Below are 13019 nucleotides of genomic sequence, written 5' to 3' on the forward strand. Positions count from 1 at the left end.
TTAATAAAACAAACGCAATAACTGTCGTTTCGATTCTTTTAATGTTACACTGCGATGATTTATCAATCGATATTTTGAAATTATATAGCTATCGATAACTATATCAACTGGCAGTAAAATTCAAATACAAGTTTAAACAAATATATATATAGTAATAAATATTCCAACTAATAAATTATAAGGAAATCAGTCACTAACTTGAATCGGAGACGTCACATTTACTTAAAATTCTCTGATGACATTTAATTTTTCTACAACTTCTGGCACAGATAAGACACGAGCGATTCTTCCTCAAGCGGTTGGGCAACCTTGGTTTATTTGACAATTTCAAATTTGTGCTTTGCTCATTTTCTCCCCTTTAGTTTCAAACGTCAAATTCGTTAGACGTGATTTGCAGTTTTGAAGTCCAGTCAACAATTCAAATTTTACTCCAATTGAGATTATAGCCATGTCAATCGCGGCAACTGATGAGCGCCTCAGTGCATTAAACAGTTATCGCTCCAAGCTCCTGGAACATCGCGAGATCGAATCGCGCTTGAAAGCCCTGCGTGACAAGCACAAGGAACTGCAATTGGAGTTCCAGAAGTCCGAGGATGATCTGAAGGCCCTCCAGAGTGTGGGGCAAATGTTGGGTGAGGTGCTCAAGCAGTTGACGCCAGACAACTTCATTGTCAAGTCCGCTAATGGACCCCGCTACGTGGTTGGCTGTCGCCGCCAGCTGAACAAGGCGAGGCTAAAGCCCGGCACGCGTGTCGCTCTCGATATGACCACGCTGACCATTATGCGGTATCTGCCGCGCGAGGTCGATCCTCAAGTGTACAACATGACTCACGAGGATCCCGGCAATGTGGACTACTCGGCCATTGGCGGCTTGGGCGATCAGATCCGTGAGCTGCGTGAGGTCATTGAACTACCACTCCTGAATCCAGAGCTCTTCATACGCGTCGGCATCAATCCTCCCAAGGGGTGTCTGCTCTATGGTCCGCCTGGCACCGGCAAAACGCTGCTGGCCCGTGCCATCGCCTCCCAGCTGGATGCGAACTTCCTGAAGGTGGTCTCCTCGGCCATTGTGGACAAGTATATTGGGGAGAGCGCTCGTCTGATTCGTGAAATGTTTTCCTATGCACGTGACCATCAGCCGTGCATCATATTCATGGACGAGATCGATGCCATTGGCGGCCGTCGCTTCTCGGAGGGCACCTCCGCCGACCGTGAGATACAGCGCACCCTGATGGAGCTGCTCAATCAAATGGACGGCTTCGATGCTTTAGGGCAGGTCAAGATAATTATGGCCACCAATCGTCCAGATACCTTAGATCCTGCTCTGCTACGCCCTGGTCGCTTGGATCGCAAACTCGAAATACCACTGCCCAATGAAATCGCCCGTCTAGACATACTCAAGATCCATGCAGCGCCGCTGGCCAAGCAGGGCGAGATCGACTACGAGGCGGTGGTCAAGCTCTCCGACATGTTCAATGGCGCCGACTTGCGTAACATTTGCACCGAGGCGGGTCTCTTTGCTCTACGCGAGGACCGCGAATATGTCATTCACGAGGACTTCATGAAGGCCGTGCGCAAGACGGCAGACAACAAAAAGCTGGAGTCCAAACTGGAATACAAACCACTTTAGATTCAGTAAATCTCATTTAAAACTAACGGCAAATATAATTTATTAATGAAATTAAAGCGAGCGAACTGAATTGGCTGGGAGTATTTTCCATGTGAATTAATTTCACTAGGAATCTTGGAATATGCATGAAATGTGACTTGAAAATTATGGTATGTGAATGGCATTTTCTTTATAAATTTTTTATAGATATTTCTGAAAGGACTTAAAATGTGCAAAAATTTGGGTACATAAATTGAGTGGATTAGTCTCGTAATAAGATTTCTAATTAACGAGTAACAAACTTATAAAACTAAAAACTTTTACTTTTTTTTATTTCTGTAAGCACAAGACCTAATTTCAGCTTTTTTATAGTAAATTACATTATTCACTTCCACTTTTATTCTTTTAAGAACCATCGCTTCAAAGAGTTAAATGATATTTAAATTCACATAAGTCTACCCAAGTTAGATGAGAATAGAAGTCTATTAGTCAAACTATTATGTAACTAAATAGGGTTACATAAAAATACCAATCATAGCAAACATTCCTGTTAAACGATTTAAATCTAATGTAGGTCTAATTTGTTAAGTGCTCTTATGATAAATACCTGTGATAAGGTAGCCGCCCCTATTAGAGGGTTGCTCCCTTGATTGGCTCAGTATCATGAAGCTTTTGAAGGCGGCACGACGTAGGCTTCGCTCACTCTGGCGTCTGCCCCGACGCTTGTCCAACACCTTGACGGGCAGCCAGGTGGTGCTGGTCTCAGTGGTGATTTTGATATTACAAAATATTCTCTATGGCATATATCCCTGTCGCTTTAACTTCAAGAGGAAAAAGTTCGTGTTCAGCTTGCCGCTGGCCGTTTATTCCTTCGCCGTGGCCACCTTGTTCAGCGCCTACTACGGCCGACACCTTTGGCAGGCGTATAGCGAGAAGCAACTGACTCTCCGAGATCCGGTTCAGATCTATAGCTTTATGTTTGCGTGTGCAGCGATGCTGAACTATGTGACCCAATGGGCCATGGTTCCAGAGATTTTACGCTTTCAGAATCACTTGGATCTATTTAAGACCATGGACTACTTCCGGCTCACGGTGGGCACTGTGGCGCCTGCGACATTTTTGACCGGGCTCAAGCTGTTTGGATGCCCGCTGCTGTTGCATCTGACACTGATCATGTACCAGAAGCACACGCATCCGGAGCTGAGCTGGCTGAAGACCATCCACACGATGTTTCCCATCTACTTGGGCAATCAGTTGAACAATTGTTTCTTTGGCGGTATCATGGTGACCCGAAATGTGCTCATCGAGATCAATAGGCGGCTGCGTGAGATTCAGGTGGAGGTGAACAGATTGCAGACTCCGTTGGAGATGATGCTGCACAAGCACTACTATCGCATGAGACGCTTCTGTGACCTGGCCGATCGACTGGACGAGCTGGCCAGCAAATATACCGTTTCTACTAGCTCCTCCATGGACTATTTGGATCTGACTGCCTTCTCCATGGTCACATACATGGCCATCAATCTGACCAACACCACGCTGGGCATCTACACGCAATACCAGGCATTTGCTGACTTTTGGATGCTAGACATCTCTTATGAGATATCGCGAGCCTTGGCGCATCTTGTATTCCTCGTCATTCCCATGGCAGATATTTATGTATTGGCGCGAGTCTGTCAACAGGTGATAGATGAGGTAAATATATTTTTTATCTTTGATAATATAATACAAAGTGCATTTTTTCTTGCAGGCCAATGAATCTGGTAATTTACTGCAGCGCATTAATTTACAGCATTCGGATGTTCGATTCAATCAAGTCGTTGATGCGCTGTGGCTCGAAGTGAAGACAATTAATTATCAATTGGTGCCAATGGGCCTTCTAGAGCTGGATGGATCGCTCTTCACCATAATATTCTCAACAGTTTCTGGCTTTCTACTGTTTCTTATACAAAACGATCTAACGCAGAGATTTTCGCTAAAATGAATAGCAAAATAACGTTATTTTCATCGGTGTAGTCTATCGATAGCATTTGTGGTGGCAGTGCGATATATTTCATTATATATACTTGCACCAATTACCAGCGTTGTGCAGCACTATTGTTATTTTTGCAACCAACAGCTGATTGTAAATAAAGCAATAAAATGCAAACTATATTTATTTATATTTAATTTATAAGAATAGAATAGATATATAGAATTTAAGTTGAAAGTTAACACAATGGCCCGTATTACATGGCGCACAAGCTCTACCCAAAATCTAGTGTAAGTATGGAGCAGGTTAGTCAATTGATTTTGTCCCTAATAATTTGTTCTTTTGCCGGCAGCTCAAAATTTCGGCTACGGTGGAGCTATATGAAGCATTGCTGGCATTCACTCACGTTTAATGCTCACATGAACTCCAGCTATGCTACGGATGTGTGTATGACGCCCATCTTCTGGATTGTAGATAATTATACTCACTGCTTGGGTCCGGTAAGTAATTTAGTTGTCGGACTACAGGGTAGCGGGTAGACACATTTGATCATGCGATATGTAACCGATTTTATTTTTTCCCTTCAGTTCTTTGTCGTAGGCACTGCTATCTTAACCACTGCCGTAGTGTCCATTGCCTATTGGATTGGGCTGCCCTTTTGGTGGGCCAAGAGCCAAGCAGCCACTATAGTACTGCTCATCATAGGCAATTGGCTGCTGCTGAACATAATTTTCCACTATGTAATGGGTGTGATTACACCAGCTGGCCAGCCACCCGAGGGTATCTCTCATGTGGAGGCTGTGAGCATGTGCAGCAAATGCATCTCACCGAAGCCGCCACGCACGCATCACTGCTCCGTTTGCAACCGCTGCATATTGAAAATGGATCATCATTGTCGTGCGTATAGAAATATTTTGAGATTACTTCGAATAATATTTATTTCCTTTTAGCCTGGCTTAATAACTGTGTTGGCTACGCCAATCATCGCTACTTCTTTCTCTATATGGTCTACACTACACTCGGTTGTCTGTTTCTGATTGTGGCTGGCGTGGAGATTGGCTACAAGTATCTGTGGCTCGATCACAGCGAGCACTGGACAGAGCTGGAGCCGCTCGAGGGGCATCCAGTGAAATTTAATCAGAGTGGACATGTTATAGCAGTTGTAAGATTTGGCAGGAATTATATATGTAGAATATAATATATAATGTATATTTGTATTTACTTAACAGACTCATCCCAATGAATATGATGATATTTTGCTGCCGCCGGCTGTGCATCATTTGCCCACACCTATGGCCGACTCGCCAGACGCCACGCCCACACGACGTCGCGTCCTATGGTTTATGGCCGTGGTCAATGTGGCGGTGGTCATTGCCCTGGGCAGCCTTTCCATCTGGCATGCGAAACTAATCACGCGCGGCGAGACAAGCATCGAGGCGCACATCAACGAGGCTGAGCGCAAACGTTTGCTACAACTCAAACGAGTCTACATAAATCCCTACAATTTCGGCACCAAAAAGAACTGGAAACTGTTTCTGGGCCTTGTGCGTGGCAGGTAGGATAAATAAAAGTTTTCATTTCATTTCACTGCTGTGAGTACTGAACGGGTATATTCACATTTTAGATCGTTTTGGCGCACCGTGCTGCTGCCCTCATGGCACAAACCGGAGGGCAATGGTCTAAGCTTTCACACTGTGCACGACGCACCCTTCGAGGACGAGTGGCCGTAGTCCTTGGCCTGCCTTTGAGTGCGCAGGATCTGAAGCTTTTGTGATGTCAAATTAGAGAAATGTAAATTATAATTTATAGCTATAAGTCCGACAATTCCATAAACTTAGCATTTATTAACTATTAGTGAATAGCTAACTCTAAGCACTCAGCGTTTCCATAGAGATTACGAGGTTGACACTTATATGAACTTAATAAATATTGTAATTTTGTCCATACCTGTTGATTGGCGTCGTTGCTAGGAGGCCTTGTGCCGGTATGGCAACTTGTTGCCAGGACGCCAAAGTAGCGGCTGCTGGTTTAGTCGATACGAAGAGCTCCAGGTGGGGGGCAGTCAATGTAAAGTCAGCTCGTATTAATGCAAAATGTCCAAGGCTTCCGGATCAGAGGATGAGCCGCTAGTGCCCGACGATTTCGATGATGACTTTTACCGGGAGCTGTGCGAGAAGATACCCGAAGTAAGGCATCATTTCAGCTTAATCTTGAATTTTATCAAACAATGCCTTTATCAACCCGCAGGCAACCAAGGCGCTGCGCCAGAAGGATACGCCCAACAATGCGGACAATGTGCAGCGTCTGGTCATCTGTGGCACGCGCTACAAGAGTGATCTGCGTCTGGAGGAGGCACGCACGCAGGAGCTGCGTGAGCAAATAGCCGAGCTGGAGCAGCAGCTGGAGAATGCGGCGCAGCAGAGTAAACTGGACATGGCCACCATTGAGCAGCTGCGCGGAGTTATAGGTGAGTGAGAATGCAGGAAGATTATAAATAGTTTTTGACTGCCTGCTTAGAGGGCGCCTGGAAGCAGAAGGATGCCTCGCAGATACGCGAGCAGTCGGCACAGGACGAGGTGTTGAGTCTGCGCCAGAAACTGGATGCGGCCGAGGAGATGATTGAGCATCTGAACGAAAAAGGGCGCTCCAGGAGTAGCAGGCGCGATGACAACAAGGAGTTCGAGCGACTCAACGACGAGATCAAGGAGCTCAACAAACGCCTCCAGCTGCAGCGCGCCTATGCGGCGGAGGTGGAGGCCACCATTCAGTCGCTGGAGGGCAGGAACAAGGAGCTGCTCAAGCTGCTAGATGTAAGGGGTATAAGTTAAGTTAGCCCAAATAGCTGCTAATGGATCTCTCTCCTCCCAAAGGAAACGTCCAGCGATGCCTGCAACTTGAAGCGCAAGAGCGATGCCCTGGCCAAGGAGCTGGCCACCATGAAATGTGAGGAGGCCAAGTATCTGGAGCAAATAGCCCACACCAAGGCGAACAATGAGCATCTGACCAAGGTGAAAGTGCGTCAGAATCTGCAAATACTCTCGCTGAAGACCAACATGGAGCACCTCAACACGCTGCACAACAGCACCTGCAACAAGCTGGCCAAGATTACCGTCGATCTGGAGTACACGGTGCAGGAGCGGGATAAGAACAGACGCGCATTGAATCAGCGCATCAATCTGCTAAAGGTGCGCGAGGACGAGCTCATCAAGCTGCGGCAAGACAACGCCAAGTTGGCCAAGTCCCAGGAGACGATCGCACGGAAATACGGAGGACTCGAGATGGCCAAGCAGGAGGTGGAGCAGGAGAACCTGCGGCTCAAGTGGGTGCTCTGATTTAGCCTCTCTCTCTCTGAGTCTCTCACTCTGCACAGTATATTTAATTTGAAATGCCTTGCAGAACACAGCTGGGCACGCAGGACAAGGAGCTCGAGTCCATGCGTCGTGTAGTGCATCACTTTGAGAAGAACAACGAGAATCTGACCAAGGAGCGCGATGCGCTTAAGCGGGAACTGCAGGTCGAGCGTCAGAACGCCGAGCAGCAGGGAGCCCTGTACCAGGAGTCGCAGCACGAGGTGCGTGCGCTCAAGGACATCATCAGCAGCACGGACTTGAAGCTGAAGAAGCTGCAGGAGGAGCTGAAGAAGCAGAAGAAGGACAAGGCCAAAAAGATGGACGAGATTCAGCATGGCATCGACAAGATCGATCTGCTGCAGAGTAAGTCAATTGAATTGTTAATAAACCAAAGGGATCTCAGCTGAATCTTCCGTCCCCAGATGAGATACATCTGAAGGAGAACTACGAGATCGAGCTGAAGCGCACGATTAGCGATCTGGAGGCCAAGTGCTCGAAGTTCCAGCAGCAGCATGAGCTGCTCACCAGCGAGCGGCAGGGATTGCAGCGGGCCCTGCAAGGCGCTGAGGAGGATCGCCAGAAGCTGCGCGATCAGCTGGCCCATCTGCAGGCGCAGATCGAGACGCTCAAGGGCAAGATCAGCTATCGGGACGGGGAGCTGAGCAAGCTACAGCTGCAGATCGATCGCATGGAGAAGGAGCGCCGCTTGTTGCGCAACGACGTGCGCCACGCTCAACTGGGCCAGCAGCACACCAAGGCCGAGCTGCTGGACAAGCGCAAGGAGAACGATCGGCATGCCAAGTCGCTGCAGGAGGATGAGCAGCGTCTGGCTCGGCTGCGCAAGGACGTTGACAATCTAATGAACGAGAAGAACGCGATTAGTGCGGCGCTAACCCGGCGCAACGAGGAGTACGCACGACTCCAGCACAATCTGGAGAACCTGCAGAACGCCTACGATCAGTCGGAGCGACAGTGCAACCAGTGTCAGGAGGACATGCGTCTGATGGGCGTCGAGATCAAGAATCTGCGCACCGAGCGCAACGTGCTGCGCGCGGATCGTGAGAGTGCCGCTGACCTGCGCCAGGAGCTGCTCCAGATGCATCGCCTGCTGAACCAGGAGCGCATCAAGGCACGCGCCCTGCAGGACGAAATGATGACGCCCATGAACGTGCACCGCTGGCGCCTGTTGCGTGGCAAGGATCCCGAGAAAATGGATCTGCTCGAGCGCATTCACGTGCTGCGCAAACAGCTGCTCAGCCAGAACGTGGCCGCACTGGAGCAGGAGCGGGCGCTCAATGAGGCCCAGCAGCTCTATGCGGCACTCAAAGAGTTCATGCTGAAGCTGCCCAGTCACCGGGTCCAAGCGCAGCTCAATACGGTCAAGGTGAGGTTCCATTAGAGACCCATCCACAGAGAAACGCTTCCAGTTCGTATAAAAAATATATATATATATAATCCTTATGATCTCTTCGTTTCAGGCCAGCCTTTCGGCCAAGGATCGGAAGCTGAAGGTGCTGCTGGCCGAGCTGAGTGCCCGGGAGGCCGGCGAGCGCTGCAACGCGCAGCAGCTAGCGGAGCTGCGCGGCACCCTGGCGCAGACGAAGACGCAGCTGCTGGAGGAGAAGCGGCGCAAGCAGAAACTGCTTGACGAGCGCCAGCTGTTGGAGCAGATGCAGGCGCATTGCTACTCGGCGCCGGCGCAGCTGCCGCGCACCCTCGGCGCCGGCTTCAAGGTGATTAGCCAGCTGCTCTAGCGGCATCCATACGAAATAAAGAGAGTGACACCATCACCTGAGCTGAGTTCTCTTCCCTTGCTTTCACTTCAAGACGTAGGCAGAGCGTACGTCTTTTTCGTTCAGCGATAGGTTGCTGTTTCTGGGCGTCATTTGGAAGACGGTGGCGGTCGGTGCCTCTAGCCGGTTAACGTTAAGGACGCCAATTAGTGTGGTGACGATCTGGTTGGAAGCCAAGTAACCCTTAGAGATGGCCGCCTGGTACTCTTTTAAGAGCATGTCGCGCGACTGCCTGTCGATCTCGTTGATGGCTAGCTCCGCTTTCATGGCATTGACCTTGCGGCTCTGCCGGCGATTGATCCGCTTTTGCACCCAGAGCCGCTGCACGATGCTGGGATCGGGCATATGCTGGATCTGCCTCTTGAACGCATCGCATAGCTTCTGCATGTCCTGCACCTTGTGCTCCATATTCAGGCGCTCAACGCTCAGCTTGATATTGCGCTTGAGCAGCACCTGGATCTTGCGTATCAGCTGGTATTTGCTCGGATCCCGGCCAACCAGCACACGCCAGCGATGGATGCGGTACGGGTACTTCATCTCCTCCGTGAACGCCGTCACGTTCAGGCGTTCACGGAGCAGCTGGCGCTCGATCCGCACCACCTCCTGGCGCATGTTGGCCGTATTCGTGATCGAGCGCTGCATACAGGCATTGGACATGCGCAGGTTGCTGATTTCGGTCTTGAGTAGGCGGATATCCTCGACCCGCTGGTTGTACTGGGTGGTCCCGCGACTCATGGCCATCTGGAGCATGGACAGCTTTTCCTGGAGGGCGTGCAGCTCGCAGTTGCGCCGGACAATCTGCTGGCCGATCACCATCTTCTCCTTGTTGACCTCCTCCAGCCGGATGGAGACCTGCTTGAACCGCATGGTGTCCCGATCGATGGTGCAGTGCAGCTGCTGGTTGAGCACCTTCAGTTCGGCCAGCTCGGCGCGTATCTGCTCCACCTGCCGCTCCCGGCTGTGTATTTCATTCTGCTTGTGCTTGAGCAGATTGTCCAAGTGATCGATGCGCTTGCTCTGCTGGTTCATCTCCTTCTCGTTGGTGGCCAGCTGCTGGCACATCTGATTGATCTGAAAGCTGAGCTTCCCGTTCAGATTCTGCAGCTTCTGACGGTCACGTCCACACAGCTCCATGCTATTCTCCACCAGCGTCTTCTCCGTGTGGGTGATTTCCAGTTGCTTCTTTGCCTTCATATAGCTTTGGTGCTTGGCATCCAGTTTCTGCGTCAGTTCCATTATTTTCTCCGTCTTCACCACGATTTTCGCTGCAAAAAATCGGATAAGCACCTCAGGATATCTGTGTGAGAGGGCCTACATACATATGTATGCGGGCACTTACCCTCTAGTATTTCGATTGATCGGCTCAGCTCGCTGTTCTCCAACTGAACTTCGTGTTTCTCCTTGTTGATTTTGTGTATCTGGACATCCTTTTCGTCCAGTGTCCGGTTCGCCCGATCCAGCAATTTTTGCACGTCCTGCGAGTGACGACGTTGTACGGCCAGGTCGTATCGCAGGGAAGCTATCACATCCGACTGATGCTTCAGATCCGCTTGCAGCTTCGTCTGCACCCGCACAGCTTCGTCCTTAATGTGGACTATTTCGTTCAATTTCGTTGTCAATGCCAGCATGTTTCTCTCGAGGCTAGTTACCTTATTACTGGAGGACGGAAAGGCTATATAATACAGCTGGAAGATGATTGACTAGCTGAATTCTAGACAGGGTAATGAACATATTGGTTGACTGATTGTTCTGAAGATCAACTGATTGACTTCTGCATTAAATTAATAGACTGACTATAATGCGGATAAGCCGTATAGTATATTGAGTGATTGATTGAATATCAATTTATTCAATAATTGATATGACTAATTGACTTACGTTGGATTGATTGACTAATTGATTCTCTAAGACTGATTGACAGACCGATTGGTTAAATGTCTAAGTACTAGACTGATGAGTGATCCGCCGGAGAATTGATTGATTGATTACCAAATTAACTGACGATTGATTGATTTTCTAATTGGCAGATTGATTGACTGAATCACTGGCTATAAGATGGAAAGAATGTCTGGTTGATTGTCTAAAAAAAATGGGTTGACTGACTGCTTGACTAACTGATTGAGTGTCGTAGACTGACAAAATAACTGGTAAATTGATTGATAGTCTAATAGACTTACATAACTGTATGACAATATCTAAGTGACTGACTGACAGACTATTTTAGTCATTGTTTGCTTGATGGGCATGTGTCTTCGCTATCATACTTATTGCCCGATTAATATCCTATATAACTTTTGATTGATTGACTGATTGTCTGAGTGAATTGTAATATAATACTTCAATTGAAGTTTTATGGAAACTTACTTAAGACAATTTTTCTGCGATATCAAGTTGGTTTTCTTCTTAGAGAGCAGATGAAATCGTCGATTCAGCTGGTTAAAGACAAAATCTTTGCTTTTTCTTTCGCATTTCAGTCGACGAACCACTTGAAGCAGTTCAACCTTTTCGATATTCATCGCTTTGTTCGTAATCTCTAAATTCGCGAGCATTGTTTGCCTGATACGATATTCCTCATCGATCCGATGATTGGCCTTTGTCAAGTTGTAATTGTCATGGCTGAGGCGCTCGATGGTCTGCTTAAAGCGACCGACGCTCGATAGAGACTCGTTATATTTTCTCTCAAATTCCCGCAGCTCACGATTCATGTGGGTGAGGCATTTAATGTCTTTACGCTGAGCCTCGATCTTGCCCTCCAGTTGTTCAATTGCCATACGATACTTTTGCTCCTCGCTCGATTGCTCTGCTTCGATTTGCTTCATGTGCAAATGCTGTTGTTTAATCATTTCAATATTTTGTTCATTAATGGCCTCCACAGTAGCCGAATAGGTGCGATTTAGCTCGAGTCGTTTCTGATGCTCCCTCAGTTCTATGGCCAAGCGATCGCGCTCCCGATAGACAAGCGACCGTACATACAACTCCTTACTAAAGGAGGGGGCGAGTGTAAGCGATACACATACATATGCATATATGCACATATAGTACTTACGGATTTTTCCAATAGGTCAGATTGTCCAATGCCTCGGAAGGTTGGTCTTTTATGGCAGCTTTTCCCTGAGTTTCGCCCAGTAGAGACTCTCGATATTCGACAGCATCTGTGGTACGCCACGCCTCCTCCAATGAAAGGCGCAGTGCCTCCATTACATAAGACGACTCCTCCGTTACTTCGATGGCCAATCTGAGTTTCGCATTGGCGGTATTGATTGTCTGCTTCAATTCCTGGGCGGTGCGCATTTCTTTTAGGTAATGGGCGTGCAGCCGGGCCACAATGTCCACGAAGACCTTCATCTTGCTGGCTATGAAGTAATTCAGGGGCACCAGTTGCTGTACCAGCTCGTAGGATATTTTAAAGAACTCATCGTCCAGATCCTCAATCAGATCCAATTGTGCCACATCGATGCTGGCTCTGAACTTTCTATTGAATTCCAGTGTGTTCCAGGCGTCCATATCTGTCGTATAAACGGTTTTCCTCTTTCGAGAAATTTTCGACGAAATTTTCGACGAATTTTTCGTTAACATGTTTTCCATTTACAGAACGTATAATTCAGGCAATGGTAAATATTTTCTATTACGATAAACTAGTTAAAAGCCGGAAAGCAAACAAAAATATTAATTAAAACGAACAAAATTCAAGTGTAAACTAAATTGAAAAGTTTACAAAAACCTGTTCTTAACTTTCTATGCTTTGACTTTACTGTTAGTGGAGATATGAATAAAAAGAAACCTATATACCTTTCATTTTGAGAGAATTAAGAAGTAGCAGATTCAGTACAAAAGAGAGTTAAGCAAAAAACAAAAATAATATATATATATATATATATATTTTACATTGTGAGCGAGTAATAACTGTTTATATATATTATCAACTTTTAAAAATAATATAGAAAAATTTTTAATTAGGTTTTAATATACATATATTAAGCCCCACAGTTATCGCCATTCCAAACCTCAAATGAATTGCGAGCCAATAAGTTTTTGAATTTTCTTTTATTGATTTAAGCAAAAATATGTTATAATATATATTTATTAAATTCAATAAATCGTTTTTTGTTTTTCAATTTATTAGTTTTTATTTCAAGTCAGAAAAATATATATATGTATATAAGCATATATGTATATTGTGTGTAAAACTGCGTTTTTTTAAGGGTTCAACTGAATTTTTTCGCTAGCTTAAAGAATTGTTTAACATAAAATGGATTTCGTACAATGTAAGAACACAATAGCCGATATATACCGAC

General features: G+C 46.8%; 5 protein-coding genes across 5 annotated transcripts; 4 read left to right on the top strand and 1 right to left on the bottom strand.

The window, feature by feature from the left end:
- Positions 1 to 201: 201 nt before the first annotated feature.
- LOC6572936 (26S proteasome regulatory subunit 10B) lies at positions 202 to 1686 on the top strand. The gene has a single exon (XM_032727929.2). It carries the CDS (start codon positions 449 to 451, stop codon positions 1628 to 1630), a length of 1182 nt encoding a protein of 393 aa, XP_032583820.1. The 5' UTR covers positions 202 to 448; the 3' UTR covers positions 1631 to 1686.
- Positions 1687 to 1782: 96 nt separating this feature from the next.
- LOC6572935 (putative gustatory receptor 97a) lies at positions 1783 to 3630 on the top strand. The gene is made up of 2 exons (XM_044007557.1): positions 1783 to 3304; positions 3360 to 3630. Exons 1-2 carry the CDS (start codon positions 2273 to 2275, stop codon positions 3591 to 3593), a joined length of 1266 nt encoding a protein of 421 aa, XP_043863492.1. The 5' UTR covers positions 1783 to 2272; the 3' UTR covers positions 3594 to 3630.
- Positions 3631 to 3733: 103 nt separating this feature from the next.
- On the top strand, positions 3734 to 5527 carry LOC6572934 (palmitoyltransferase ZDHHC16). Its single transcript, XM_001999001.4, has 6 exons — positions 3734 to 3871; positions 3934 to 4081; positions 4169 to 4478; positions 4532 to 4743; positions 4811 to 5136; positions 5206 to 5527. Exons 1-6 carry the CDS (start codon positions 3828 to 3830, stop codon positions 5309 to 5311), a joined length of 1146 nt encoding a protein of 381 aa, XP_001999037.1. The 5' UTR covers positions 3734 to 3827; the 3' UTR covers positions 5312 to 5527.
- A 105-nt stretch (positions 5528 to 5632) lies between these two features.
- On the top strand, positions 5633 to 8685 carry LOC6572933 (cilia- and flagella-associated protein 58). The gene is made up of 7 exons (XM_001999000.4): positions 5633 to 5767; positions 5829 to 6048; positions 6099 to 6391; positions 6452 to 6900; positions 6978 to 7294; positions 7354 to 8315; positions 8410 to 8685. The coding sequence occupies exons 1-7, from the start codon at positions 5675 to 5677 to the stop codon at positions 8683 to 8685; spliced, it is 2610 nt and encodes an 869-aa protein (XP_001999036.1). The 5' UTR covers positions 5633 to 5674.
- A 24-nt stretch (positions 8686 to 8709) lies between these two features.
- On the bottom strand, positions 8710 to 12556 carry LOC6572932 (cilia- and flagella-associated protein 58). Its single transcript, XM_001998999.4, has 4 exons — positions 11771 to 12556; positions 11089 to 11706; positions 10064 to 10380; positions 8710 to 9989 (listed from the first exon to the last, which is right to left on the bottom strand). Exons 1-4 carry the CDS (start codon positions 12307 to 12309, stop codon positions 8749 to 8751), a joined length of 2715 nt encoding a protein of 904 aa, XP_001999035.2. The 5' UTR covers positions 12310 to 12556; the 3' UTR covers positions 8710 to 8748.
- Positions 12557 to 13019: the final 463 nt, after the last annotated feature.

This window comes from Drosophila mojavensis, unplaced genomic scaffold (genome assembly GCF_018153725.1).
Source record: "Drosophila mojavensis isolate 15081-1352.22 unplaced genomic scaffold, ASM1815372v1 contig_16, whole genome shotgun sequence".
Taxonomy (NCBI): domain Eukaryota; kingdom Metazoa; phylum Arthropoda; class Insecta; order Diptera; family Drosophilidae; genus Drosophila; species Drosophila mojavensis.